Below are 15,319 nucleotides of genomic sequence, written 5' to 3'. Positions count from 1 at the left end.
TTAGATGATAGATATGTGATTGATATGTAACTAGTGTTAATACCCGCGAATTTCGCGGTTTTAACAAAATAATATGTTTTTGAGGTATTGACAGAACATTACATGTTTATAACGAACATATCGAAAATCTTTAAAAGAAATTGTTATCGAATGCAAAAGGTTCATAAAGTAAATAAGACAATCCACGTACTATGGATATAATCATAATGAAAACATAAATAAACGTTGAAATTAAGTGTCTCTTGTGCGAAATAACAATGAATAACCTATTAATCTAATAATTTTGCTTTTTGGAGCTTCGTAACCAATAACCTGGCATTCCTTGTAGACCAGTTGAAAAAACAATCGTCACTGAACGAAATATCTTCCGACTTTGTCTAGCTCATGTACCACCAACAATCTACTATCGGAATAGAAAAGTAATAAATAAAAGAAATTTAAGATCTCATGCCTTGTCTTAGGAGTTTGCATGGTCTAATTTACCTTGAATGAAAGCGATCTTCTAAAAAGACCCACCTGAATAAAGCAACCGATTCGTCATTAATACAAAAATACAGCATACATACAATATATATCCACACATATCTAGCAACACAAGGAAAGTAGTGTAAATCATTATTATCAAATAACTATTGTGAGGAACAATTATGGTTCAAAATACACCACTAAGATACAGATCTAAACCTCAAAATTACCAAGAAACTCATCACAAATGAACACATTGAAAAACTGAAAAATCAATAAACTGCATACCAATTATCAAACCACAGGGATGAACTTATAGTAGGGGTGCTAAGTGGGACGGGTTCGCGGGTTGGTGTGTCCAACCCGACCTAAACCCGAAAATTTTACACGAAACATCAATCAGGCAAAAAAACCACTATAATAAATCACTGTTACTAAACATCAACACACGTCTACATCTCCAAACCCCTGCCAACAAAAACACCCATAACCAAACATGTCTAAACATGCCCAAAGTGTTATATTAATGCATACAATCTCCAAAATTTTCAGATTATTATTAGTGTAGTGTTTTTATTTATACCTAACGAACTAATCATTATAGAAAATGATTAAAGATGGATAAAATTGTTTTGAGTCGGCCCAGCTAGCCTTCACTTATACTAATTTTTTATCTCTTAGTACCATTCCATTGTGACTCGTTACCCAACCTGCTCACAACTCGACCCGTCCCTTGCTTCGCCTTTACCGATGATAGATACAAATAGATACAGAGATAATATACCTGAGTGAAATCGGTCCTGTGGCAGCAAGAAGTGGAAGCATGGCAGATCAAGCAGGTTGGAAAAACGTTATTCTAGTAGTTTTGCCTTCAACATTTTTTTTGAAAAAAAAAATTAGACGAAAATTATTCAATATATTAACTTTGTAGCTGAAATAAGTTAAACTCACTGCCTGCTTTACTCCACCGAAGAACACCATACTCATGCCCAACCATAGATTCCTATAAATCATTCAAGTCATCCTTATGGAAATGACATAATTGATCTCATCATCATCATCATTGCATATGAAATCTTTAAGAAATACAAAATATATAAACATATAAATGGAGCCGTACCATAATATCTCCAATTCCAAGGCTCAGGATTCTAGCAAAAGAAGCTAAAGGTCGTCCATTATTGAACTCAGAAGACTTCCAGATGCAATGCACATCCCAAAAGAAGTGCATAATGGCTGCATAAACATCTTGTTAGTAAGATTCGTAACGGGTAATTGTTATCGTATATCTTATGATCAGGTTCAATTATAATTGACATTTTCCTATAAAAAGTAAATAAATTCAAGATGAATATTAAAGATTACAAATTACATAAATATATTTAAATGAAGAAACACAGATATTATGAATATATGATTACCATGTATAGCTATGGTGGGTCACTTAGACTAAAGGGTATGGGGGCGGCTTAGGCCCGGCCTGGCCCGGCGCCGGTCCCCCACACCGCCCCCCATAGGGTCGGCTCGTCCCATCCGTCTCCCACAAGCCGGACTCGTTGTGCCTCCTTCTCTCACATATAACTATACATACATACATATATATAAAGGGGTTCATCCCCCACCCCCTAGGTCCATCCCCCTCAAGCCCCGCTTACGTGGCGGTGATGTGGCAGCCCATCCCCTTGGGGATGAGGCTCTCCATACCCTCCAGTCTTAAAGACTCTAAAGAAGGTTGGACCCTTGCACCAGCTTACCAACCAACCCTGCTCAAGTCAAACTAACTCCAGACATTCCACTCCATACGTTCTTGTTTAATGGGGCGTTAAATGCATCTTGCTAAAACTCTGGCACCTACAATGATTCATCATAAAACAATGAAGGACAGACCAGACACACATTATAGACTTGCAATGTGCCACCAGTTTATTAAATATTTTTTAAAGAACTAAATTATTATTATAAATATGATGGGTAAAAAAATGTTGGATGGGTAAACCAAAATCAGACATGACCGACACTAAAAAAGACCCATCTTGACCCGTTATCCAACCACATAGAATACAAAAAAAAAAAAAAAATCATACCATCTGGCCCTTTCTCACCCAACCAAGCATGCCATCTTCCTTCTTGGATGGACAAACTCAATATTCCACTGCCAAGTCACTAAAATCCTCTCCTATAGGTAAAAAAAAAACAAAATTTTTTTTGTGAAGCTGCATCTAAACTCTACACAATAAAAAAGACAAATAGTTTGTAAAGTAATCAGATAAGGATATGAGCATTAAACCCTTCAGCTTTAGGTGAAGTTAAGGAGGGTTAAAGTATTCCCCAAGTCCTTATGATACCAAACCAACATCATCTGTTACTAACAAATATGATGGTTACGTGAATCCTCCTTTAAAGTGTATCTTTAAATTAAACAAAGATATATGCAATTAAAAAGATAATGTTCATTTAGATCTAGGAAAATGAAGATCGTATTATTGTAACATATAAGTTAAAAAGATAATGTTCATTTAGAAAATCAGCATTGAAAATGATAAATCGCAAGTTAAAGGTCAACTTTATGTGTGAATTGAATAGAGTTATAATGCTTACAGAGGTGGAGTTAAAGCATTAGGTTCGATATTGCTAATCAACGACTTTAGTTTGTACTACTTGCTTAAGCCACTCAGCCACTAACATTAACCACACTCAAAATCCCAGACCCTTTAGTTCCGTTTTAGATCCATGATCACTGGGAAATCAAAGGGGAACCCACGTTAGGATCTTTGTATTATTTTGAAACAGGTTGATAGTCGTATGAAACAGCACAGGGAGGATACTGCAGTACAGGCCCAACGTTCACGGGAATCGCTCGTTCCCATTTCGATTCATTCGCAGGTTGTGCCATATGAGATGGCGACGTTGGCCTCATTTGGTGCACCCCTATGAATGGCTTGTCCTCGTGGGGTCAATTAGGCCGCTTTGCCCCCACATTTCTCAGCGTCTAACCATAACAAAAGGTTGAACATCATACATTAAAATTGTGACATCTCATTTAAGCATTTCAACAAATAGTATCTATGGCCCCCACATTTCTCAGCGTCTAACCATAACAAAAGGTTGAACATCATACATTAAAATTGTGACATCTCATTTAAGCATTTCAACAAATAGTATCTATGCAAGGTATAATATAGCATGAATACCTTCATCAAATGTGAGGTTTTGGGTAAATCCGGTCGCGATTAGGGGATACCTTCTAATCTTGAAGGCGCATGCAACCCAGATTAGAGTGACTGCGTTTACTCCCCGAATATTGAATCTTGTAACCCAAAAACATCGGTTTTATGACTGAATTTAATGGTATTCTATGAAACAAACCGATCAATAAATTTTCTTCGTGACCCAAAATATAGAATAACAACTCCAACAACCATTGCAAGAGGAAACAATTTCTTGATTAAAGCCTGTAGTTTAGAACACACATGGTGAGAACAATTACACTTTAAAAAAAAATTTACTTTTGAGTTCACTTCTCAAGCAAAGGCTAGCTTTTCTTTGACATCATAAAAAAAGCATCCAGAATTACTAAAAAGGAGAAAAACAAACTAAGCTAACAATTTAATAATGTATTAGAAATTGTAGTTAAAAACAAACCAATCTGCCGGTTTAGATCTCTTACCTTATCATATATATGTAAGATTATGATGTTAAGATGCTTGAAATTTGGTTGGGCTCTGTATAAATTCATAATTAAACATTCTCAGTTAGTTATGATCATGAAAAAATAAAAGAGCATATGAATTTTGTAAATTAAAAATCCTAAAGGTCTCTTTTATTCTATTCAGGTACAATGGTTTCTCTCATTTTTACAAATTAGTTGTTAACCGAAAGATGGTTCTACAGTGAAAATATACCTGAGCGTACATCAAAGGATGGTTCCCATTCACACACATATACTTGACCATGAAAGATGGTTTTACATTGAACAACATTCCATTTCAAGCGTACTCGTAAGCAAGTAATCTCGAACCACCATCTACACAATATCCTAGTATCTCAATGACATTATTACGATTAAGCCTCTATGCCATAGAAATCTGCAATGACACACCAATATGTATTATATTGATTTCAGTTGACATTATTATATAAAGATGTTAGCAACCATAAGTCAAACTTGTTAAAAAAAAAACTCAAAGCAAAAGTGTTTGAACATCAAAGGTACCTCCTTGTTTTCTCCCCTTTTCAGCATAAGATTCTCAGCAACAAAATGTGTCACCAATATTATGCCGCAACATTCACGATAAACATCAATCAAGTGATAAAAAATGATGAACTCAAAGAAAGATTGACAAAACCTAATAAATAAAACAAATGTCTCTCAAAGGAATTTCATCAAACAGTAAACATGCACTATTCAAGCAACATTTTGAACCTGGTGAATAACAATTGAATGTGATTATGTGAAAAATGATGATATAGCATGAAAGTAACATTAGAACCTGATATGATCAGCAAGACATTTACAGTATATATCATCAATATCAAAACAACACATTAGAACCTGAATAAAAAAACCCTAAAATCAAAACAGTTATATTCAACAAAAACCTTAACAAAATAAACAATGATTGTTACTTAATCTTAGAACCGTACTTGTGATTTGAACAAATCGAAGCGAAATATGTTGCGACATTGAAAAGGAAAGAATGAGCCCTCAATCATTCACCTACGAATCCAGTAAAAAAAAGGCTTAAAAAAAACCCTAAATCATGGAAAAGATGGCATCTACACAAAATAAGTAATCAAGCATGAAGAATCATCAATATATATTGCAAAATTTATGTTGGATCTATAAAGAACATATTTGATTTACCTTATCAGACGTTTGAGATTGAGAGAGGAAGCTTGGAGAAGACGCTCAATGTTGGAAACCCTAGTTTGCGAATGAAAGGAGCGGGTTGTTCTTTATATATGGAATGAACTTATCGACCCGATTGAATGATTCGGATCCCGCGTACGGGTTCACCTCAGGGAAATGAAGAGTTTACAATATTTTGGCGGGAAAATGAGGTATGGAGGCCCTAGTAGGTGGACATGTGTCCCCTAATTAAGGCTTTTATTAGGTTGTATAGATTAATCCACAATAGTTTTCATCTTTCCATTTTCTTCTAATTCAAATTTGAAATTTAAATTGACAATTTCCTTTTTATTGTTGTCGTTACTTAGTGATAAATCATTTCCATTTTTTGTAAGTAGGTTATCAAATGAAAGTAGAATTTTCATTAAATTGCGATTTTTATAACCGTTACATTCGGATTAAATAAGAATTTCACCAACATTGTTCTTATGATTTCAATTGTAGTTAAAATAAAAAATTATTATATGGTGTAAGACAATAAACATTATTATTTTGATTGTCTCAAGAAAAAAGAATGTCATGATGACAACTTACACCACATCAAATCAATAATTAATATCTTGAAATATGAAATTTTGACGGTAAGTATTCTATTGATAAATACGAATATTTTATTAATTCTCATATATTATTTTGATACGAATATGTATTGATATGAATATGCAGTTTAAATACATAAAATCATATAGACATTATACATTACAAATTATTTGACTTTTTGACATTAGCATATATATGCTTACCAAATATAAGCCAATATACAACTGTTAGTAATTAAAACTAGATTTGGCCCCGCCCGCGATGCGGGGCACTAAGTCGAATATTTCTCTGTCATAACATGTCCGTCTGTGTTTTGATTACTTGTACATACTACTCATAACACGATCTCAAAAAAAATTACATTGAGTCAACCAATTGAATTTAAAACACTATCATACTTTTGCTTAAGAAAAACAAAAACGATAGAAAAACAATACTTTTAAACTGGGGGAAAAATAAAAATTACACCGAGTAAAACAATTAAAACAAAGCATTACTATAATTTTGTAAAAAAAAAAAAAAACTAAAGCGATGGCATGACTGTAATTTTATACCGGGTCAAAATCGTAATTTGACTGAGAAAGCAAAGGAAAACGATGGCAAAAATGTAAATTTAGATTGAGGGCAAAATTGTAATTTGGCTGGGTGGGGAAAACAAAACTAATGGCAAAACTGTAAATTTAAACGGGTCAAACTCGTAATCTTGAATCGAGGGCAAAATGTTAATTTTTAGTTGGGGGCAAAAGCATAATTTTATTTTGAACTGGGGGTAAAAAAGTAATTTTGAACTGATGGTAAAATCGTAATTTTATAGCGAGGATAAAATCGTAAATTGGTTGGGCCAATGGGGAGTACCAGGCAGCTTGCTGACACTATTCCCCAATCTTGTGTCTGTAGTTATACACTGGGGGCAAAATCGTAATTTTACTGGGAAAGCAAACAAAAAACGATGAGAAAAATGTAAATTTAAATTGAGGGCAAAATGGTAATTTAGCTGGGAGGAAAAAAACAAAACTAATGTCGAAACTGTAAATTTAAATGGGGCAAAATCGTAATTTTGACCCGAGGACAAAATTGTAATTTTTAACTGGGGTAAAAGCATAATTTTATTTTGAACTGGAGGTAAAAACATAATTTTAAACTGATGACAAAATCGTAATTTTAAAACGGGGACAAAATCGTAATTTGATTTGGCCTAAATTAGGTGAACTATTGTTCATCAAATTTCCTAAATATTATAAAGTTAATGAAATCAATTTAGTAATAAAATAATTAATAATCAAAAGTATATAATTTAATGTTATAATAATGTTTGGGTACTGTTCATGACAAGTATGTTTTAATATGTATAATGTATAATAATAATTCATAAATGTTATAAAGTTAATGAAATCAATTAAGTAATAAAATAATTTATAATCAAAAGTATATATAATATAATATTATAATAATGTTTGGGTACTGTTCATGATAAGTATGTTTTAATATGTATAACTAGTGATTTTCCATCCGCGCTTTGCGGTGAAAATTCGGTTAGTATCTATTCGGTTCGTTATGGTACCTACACTCGCTATAGTAATCGAAAGAGAAAATCTTACAACGATCGAAAACAATAAAAACGAATATGTTGTTCATTTTTTTTTTTTTGAGGACAACATCTGGTCTGCTCTATTCACCAATAATTCTAACATTTATAGGAACATCTCCCTTAAGAGGCATATACCTCTACCAAGTGGGCTAGCCCCACATTGGCAAAACATAGAATCGGACACAACAACAATCCAACTTTCGTCGGCTGCTTGCAATACAACGCATCAACCCTCACAACACATCATTTGATTTGTATGTTGTTCAGATGTTATCAGTTTGATTGGTTTGCATTCTATGAATATTTTTTTTCAACGTTGCCATATAAACATTATGGAAAACGTCTATTGTGCCGCTATCGTACCAACTCAAACTGAAACCGACTAAACACCATTTGTATCATTACCAGGATTTATTTTTATTGTTTTTCCTTTCGATAAACTAAGATCGTATTGCTATCATACCGTACCGAACTGAACAACATTGGTACTGGTATATATTAATTTTTATGTTTTTTTTGTTTGATAACATATATCGTGTCGCTATCGTAGTAATCCTAACGTAAATTATTATAAAAAAAAAAAAATCAAACCGAGTGCTAAATAAAATGCTAATAATAAAAAGAATAAATATATAATTATCTTATTACTAAACAATTAAATGAATAATTGAGAAAATATTATTAAATAAAAACCAATACTGAAATATCTCAAGTACTGTTCATCGTAACTTGGATAAATTACACTTTTCGTCCTTTATGTTTGTACTGGATTGCAATGGATAGCCTTTTACTTCAATAATTACAGTCACAATCCTTTATTTGCAAGACTCGTAACACTGTACGTCCTTTAACACTAACCTAGTTAAATTTTATTAAATTTATGCACTTAAGGGTAATAAGGTCAATTCACACTTTTATTTAAATGTTTAATAAATAAAAAATTGCATATAAATCATCTTCCCCAGAGACCACTTCACCACCACCTACTTCTTCTGTCGCACCTCCATCCACACCGCCTCACTGCCACGACCACCGCCGGCAACATCTACCTCCAGCTACGTCCACACCCACACCAAATCCTGTCACCTCCTCTTCTCCACCCCCACCAGTTACTCATCCTTTTATCATCTTCACCGTCGGTGCCACCCACACCCACCACCGCGCCGCCGTCCACACCCTCCTCCACCCCACCATCGACCCTATCTCCGCCGGGAACTACCCCATTTAACCCTTCCACACCCACTACATAGAACACTTCACCAGGTTAATTGGAAAATTAGGGCAAAGTTATATCTTCATCCCATGCTAAACCCTTGTTTCTTGAATCAAATTTGATTCGAGTTTATCATCACAAAACACTGCTGAAGGTTTGCAAAACAAACCGGTGTGGTTCAAGGGTTGTATCAGCATCTTTTAGCTTACAGGTAGGTGTGTTTCATGCTTAAACTTTGATGTTTTTTTTTATTTGATAGATGAAAATTGATTAATTAATGTTGATTTTGTGAGTTTTGTGTTTGATATGTTCAAGGTTCTGGTTAATTGGGGACCAAGATAAAGCAAAGGAAGTACTAGAAGCTGCCAAAGCATCAATGGGTATGCTATAGCTTATATTATTTTAGTGTTTTATGCAATTCATAATGTTTATGTATGTTCTTTCAGGTCAGATTTGTCACCAGTTGATTTGATCAATGTTAAGATGTTTGCACAACGTGTGATGGAACTTGCTGAGTACAGGAAGAAACTTTTTGATTATCTCACCACTAAAATGGGTGACATTGCGCCTAATTTAGCTGCGTTAATCGGTGAAGTTGTCGGTGCTCGTTTAATATCTCATGCTGGTAGTCTTACAAATCTTACAAAATGTCCTTCTTCTACCCTTCAAATCCTCGGTGCCGAGAAGGCTCTTTTCAGGTTTTATATCGTTTATTTATTATTAAAACAAACTAAAAGCGGTTTGATTTTGGTGTTGATATTGTTGTTTTGGTTTTAGTGTTGTTTCGGTTGAAGGGAGAATCACACGATATTTATTTATTGTCTGATATATGATATTCAGGTGCAGAAATGGATGTGAATAAAGAGAAGGCCATTCGGTTACTGTCACATGGTGATGGTGGTTGGATTTGTGAGATTTCGTGGCGGTGGTGGTGAATGATTTCGGGGATTTGGTGGTGGTTGTGACTGTCAAAGTGGTGGTGGGGGTGGGATTTGGTGGTGGTGATTGTTTGTTTGTTTAAGGGTAAATTACCCTTTTGGTCCTTTATACTAGTAAAATTACTAAATTACCCTCATGTGCAAGGCACATGCTAAACTTAATTGAAATTTTTAACTTGGTTAGTGCTAAAGGATGTATAGTGTAATGAGTTTTCTAAATAAAGGATTGTGACTGTAATTATTGAAATTAAAGGCTATCCATTGCAATCTCATACAAACATAAAGGACGAAAAATGTAATTTACCCTCGTAACTTTGTGTTAATATCTATACCTTATAATAAAACAAAACAAACTTATACCATTTGTCCTATTCTTAAAAACTTTATTGCCACGTGTCATCTGATTGTATGTATGAATATTCATTTGAGCGGCAATGTATTGTACGTGTTTTGGCATCCTGCTTTTCGCTTTCATTTTATCTCAAATAATGAAAGTTTCCATCCTTCTCACATATTATCTCAAATAATTCTACCAGAGATCCGAATTCCATCTTTCTCTATAATCATCTTCCAAAATATGAATGAGTTTCCATGTTTAATGATGATTGGTTGCATAAACCCTAGATCTATAAATCCATACGTATTTTGCCGTTTCTTCACATCGATTCGGTTGTTAATCGATTTATTATCATCCTCTGTTTCTTCACATCGATTTGGTTGTCAATCGATTTGTCAAGCATTATTTAAGGTACGATTCTTTAATATGTATGCATATTTCTCTGGTCTTTAATCTGTATCAAATTTTAGGGCTTTTTTTGAATATGTTTTTGTATCAATCTCTGATTTTGTATCAATTTCCACTGATTTGTATCAATTTTTAGGGCTCTTAGGGTTTTCTTATATTGACTTATTCTGATGTTGTATAAATTTTTAGGGCTTTTTTTTTTTAATATGTTTTTGTATCAATCTCTATTTTTGTATCGATTTCCACTGAATAACATAAGTAAACATATGAATCACTGAATTTTGTATTGATTTTCCACTGAATTTTTAGGGCTCTTACATTCTGCTAGATGAGAATTGGAGGCCAACATTTAATTTGTGGGTTGTTTATTTGGGTCAATCAATCGAAGGAAAAACAAGGGCCCACATGGATTTGTAATCGATTAGAAAGGGTTTTACTTGATGGCTTTTAGTAGAATTTTTGGTAGGTTTCAACGGTTGGGACACAGAGGCGGCAGCCTTGCTGCTGTGTTTGTTGAATGCACAAGACCAAGAAATTATGGAAGAAATTACTTTGTTGGTCAATGCGAGACTAAGTTCGAGGACAAGGAAAGTATTTTAGTTAATTTACTTTTAATAAACATTCGTCATATAAGTTCTGACAAAGTGTCGTTTTTTTCATGGTATTTATGTTTCAGCAGTTGATGCTCAGAGTTCCTAATGTACACGATGTTTACATTCCTCTTCAAATTGATGTTATTGTTCAGCTTTCCGAGGTTTGTCGTCAAAACTATTTACATAATTACGAGGGAATTTATGACTTATTTAGTCTAATGAAAGTTTGGTTTTGAAGATGTTTGGAACTAATATCAGGTGTAACAAGTCAAAGCAAGTGATTTTGCTTTAAGCTGGGTTAGGTCTGCTCAAAAGACTTGCTATATATTTTTTAATATATAATGTGCTTCTTAACAATGCTTACAAAACTCATTCTATTACAATATCCGGTGTAATATATATTTGAGCCTAAAGTTGTTATGCTTTGGTCATTTTAGGACTAATATTTATGTTTTATTTAATATTTATTTTGAAAGCTCTCTAATGTTGGACTTCTTGGTTCAGGTAGCGTTCATGTGATGGCAAGACGGACTTCAAATTGTAATGATAAACACTTTATCCATTTTATATATTTAGTTATGTACAAATAAAGTGTTATATATGATTAGAGAAATTGTAATATTAGGATACTTGTGACTCTTTGCGTGTTTTTAGTTTGACCAGTTTCAGAAAGAAAGTTATTAAATAAATAGACTCACCCAAACTGATCTTTCTTTATAGAGGGAATCCCTACAGATGATCATGCTCTCATTGAATAAAACTCTGTAAGTTGTGTATTTGATGGTTTAAGAGCTGCATTTGAGATTTTTATTTGTTTTCTAGATTGAATGGATTTTTTAAACAAGTTGACCTTGACTAGAGGTGATAAACGGGTGGGTTAGTTAGGCTAGGTGATGATATCTTTTTTGTTAAGAGTTAGACGGGTCGGTTTGGCTTCAAATTCTTTTTCTGCAGAAATTTTATATATATTTAATGTGTCAAATCTGCTACAGACAAAATTCTATTATTTCAAAAAATTTACGTTTTTTGAATAAAATGATTTAGTTAATTAGTTATCATTATTTTATCACTTGCAAAAGCTTTTCATGATGCTAAGCAGCAGTTAAAAGGTGGTTCTATTCGGTTCTTAATGAAACAAGTGTGATACTTACTTTTTATCTAATAATTCAGGTACCCGCTTAAACCATCAGTGAAGTTGGAGTGATTACTGATTATTGCAGTTGCTGGTCTTGCCTTGAAGTCGAGGTATGTTTCTAGAATATATGTCCAGTGTTTAGTAGAGGTGGCGAAGTAGTATGTTCAGTAGAGGCGGCGAAATAGTTGGTAGTCGTGTTGGGTGACATGTTTTGAAAGCTTTTTAAAACATGTTGGATGCACTTAGTGGTGACCTTTACACGCATATGACACCACAAAGGGGCTTTCTTTTAAAAATAACTGGTGGTCATGTCACGCATTGCGCATTGGCTTTTGGGATCAAAACGCATCCAAGCGCATCACACATTTAAAAAACAAGTTGCTTGATTCAGTTATTTTATTTTTCTGTTTATTATTTTACTTGCATACATTTATAATTAAGTCGCGCAAAGACCTCTATTCTCATGACTTATTTTTTTTACTTGCATACATTTATTATTTTACTTGCATACATTTATAATTAAATCGGTATTTTATTAATACTGTACCGAACCGAAAGTACCGGTACGGAAAAAGTAGGTACCAAATTGGTACCAATAAATATTTTCAATACTGAAAAAATCCGGTATCGGTACCAAGTACCAAATGCTTATCCCTAATCATACGTTTCTGGAATGGACCTGGTGGTCTGTGGTGATTATGAAGTTTGGGAATTTGTACTACTTAAGGGACGAATGGACCAAAGGAAAAGATCTTTGTCTAACCTTTGGACATTTTCTTTTGTTTGGAAGTGTTGATGACTATCTTTTTACTTTTTACCATGTCACTTCTACATCCTGATGGTCTACAACTTTGTGAGCCAGAAAAGCCAGTTAATGAAGATGATAGAAGATCATTTCCAAAGTTGAGGTTATTGAAATTAAATATTGAAGATGATAAAGATCAATCCGGGCACCATGTAGTTGAAATTGGAAGTCATACTTTTGTCCTACAGCTTTGTAATGTTACTTTTAAACTTCATTTTTAATTTATAATTCAAATATTGAATACATATTTAAATACATTAATTAATTTTAAAATATTTTGTTAAATTTTGTTATATCATTTTCCAGAGAAGTTTATTACTTTGGCTTGATTGGATAAAGTCGAGCAACTCAAAGTGAAGATTTTCGATGCATCAATTGCGAAAATACAAATGCGAGTGGAACGATCTGAAGGTAAGAACTAAGAAGAGGTATGCTCTGAGAGGATGGGAGAAGTTCATGAAAGAAATTGGATTAACAAGTGGTTAAGGATGTAAGGATGAAAAAGTATGTTACTATTTTCAAATGCTTAGGTTTGTGATATTGATCTTATGGGCTGTTTAGGAAAAAATGATTTTTTGAGGATGTTTAGCTTCTGAACTGATCATGTTTAAGATAAATGTGTTTTGCTATGAAAATTATTGTGTTTTTAGGCAATGTATACGAATATCTGTAAGGTTTTATCAAGTTCATGTTGATCTTATGGAATCTTCGACCGTTTCGATCCCGCACCATTTAAACCCAAACGGTTTCAACCCGTACCATTTCGACTCGAAGCGTTTTAACGCGAACCATTTAGAAACGAACTGTTTGGAGTTGAACTTTTTTAACGCATACCAGTTCGGTTTTGGGTTTGTACCGGTTAGGGTCGTGTATTGTCTGTTTGGGACCTGTTTTTTTGAATATGGACACTTCCATAGGTTCTGAAATATCATTTGGAGGTAAGGTTATTGTTTTTGGTGGTGATTTTAGACAAATTCTTCCTGTTGTCCCCAATGGTGGAAGACAAGAGATAGTGAATGCCTCGCTATGTTCGTCATATTTGTGGAGTAAATGCAAGTTGCTAAGGCTAACAAAAAACATGAGATTAACCATTGGACGCTCTACATCTGATATTAAAGATATCAATAATTTTGCCAAGTGGCTTTTGGATTTGGGTGAGGGAAATGTTGGTTGTCCTAATGACGGGGAAGCATCAATTGAAATACCACCGGATCTTCTAATTAAGGACACCTCTGATCCCATTTCATCTTTAATTTATTTCGTGTCCCCTTCAATTTTAGATAACTACAACAACCATAACTACTTTAGCGAGAGGGCTATACTTGCGCCTAAGAACGAGGTTGTGCATGAGATAAATGACAGGTTGTTGGCGTTATTCCCAGGCGAAGAAAGAGAGTATTCAAGCTCCGATAGTCTTTGTCAGACTGAGAATCCTAATTCAACACAGCTAAAACTATACTCACCAGATGTGTTGAATGGTCTTAAAGTATCAGGTTTGCCTAATCACATGTTAGTACTTAAAGTTGGTGTGCCAGTAATGCTATTACGTAACATTGACCAACAAAATGGTTTATGCAACGGTACGAGGTTACAGATAAAAAGATTATACAACCGTGTCATAGAAGCAGAAATCATATCTGGAGGAAATATTGGCACTCGCACCTACATACCGAGACTTAATTTGATACCTTCAGACAAAAAGATTCCTTTTGCGTTTCAAAGGAGGCAATTTCCGATAGCTGTGTGTTTTGCGATGACTATCAACAAAAGTCAAGGGCAGTCGCTATCAAGGGTTGGTCTGTACTTGAGACAACCTGTTTTTACGCATGGTCAGTTGTATGTGGCTTTATCAAGGGTAAAATCTAGAGACAGAGTCAAATTGCTTATATTAGACAAGGACGGCAAACCTACCGATAAAACATCAAATGTCGTTTATAAGGAAGTGTTTAACAAATTGTGAACTTTGTCTTCTTTGTTTGTTTTCAATTACGTGTAATGTTGATAAAGATGTTCATAGTTCAACGTTTATTTAATTAAGATGTTTACTTAGATGGTGTTGACTAATATTAATTATTGTTGGTCCACCCGTGTAACACACGGGTACTTAGACTAGTATATAATATAATTGTATACCTTCCTTTATTATCAATATCATTTCTAAATTCCAATTTTTTATTCACACGGTATATTATAAACTGATGCACTACAAACATTTCAAATCACATTTCTCATTACATTCAATCTAATACACAAGGCATTAATATGCAATACATTCAAAATGTAAGTAAACAAGATGTATTTGGCTAATACCTTCGTTTAAGGAAGTAAAACAGAAGACCAAAAGTCCAATGATCTCTAGATCAAGTGGTGGAGGGCTTGCATTTCTCT

At 33.8% G+C, this 15,319-nt stretch overlaps 1 protein-coding gene and 1 long non-coding RNA gene across 13 annotated transcripts; one reads left to right on the top strand and one right to left on the bottom strand.

Annotated features, from left to right (window-relative positions):
* Nucleotides 1-125: 125 nt before the first annotated feature.
* Nucleotides 126-5,435, bottom strand: LOC110937168. 12 transcript variants are annotated; one of them, XR_002590602.2, is made up of 15 exons: nt 5,330-5,435; nt 5,110-5,182; nt 4,956-5,032; nt 4,679-4,811; nt 4,368-4,550; nt 4,133-4,187; nt 3,657-3,917; nt 3,064-3,454; nt 2,550-2,641; nt 1,887-2,316; nt 1,586-1,701; nt 1,417-1,489; nt 1,250-1,334; nt 484-516; nt 126-400 (listed from the first exon to the last, which is right to left on the bottom strand). It is a non-coding gene; the product is annotated as an uncharacterized LOC110937168 (long non-coding RNA). The 12 variants fall into 12 exon arrangements; XR_002590604.2 differs by having other exon boundaries at nt 3,064-3,202; nt 3,291-3,454; nt 4,679-5,017; XR_002590605.2 differs by having other exon boundaries at nt 3,064-3,202; nt 3,299-3,454; nt 4,679-5,017.
* An 8,397-nt stretch (nt 5,436-13,832) lies between these two features.
* On the top strand, nt 13,833-14,891 carry LOC110933844. The gene has a single exon (XM_022177047.1). It carries the CDS (start codon nt 13,833-13,835, stop codon nt 14,889-14,891), a length of 1,059 nt encoding a protein of 352 aa, XP_022032739.1.
* The last annotated feature ends 428 nt before the right edge of the window (nt 14,892-15,319 follow it).

Source organism: Helianthus annuus, chromosome 4 (assembly GCF_002127325.2).
Source record: "Helianthus annuus cultivar XRQ/B chromosome 4, HanXRQr2.0-SUNRISE, whole genome shotgun sequence".
Classification (NCBI taxonomy): Eukaryota; Viridiplantae; Streptophyta; class Magnoliopsida; order Asterales; family Asteraceae; genus Helianthus; species Helianthus annuus.
Note: the sequence above shows the minus strand (reverse complement) of the source record. Positions and strands in the feature narration are given on the sequence as shown.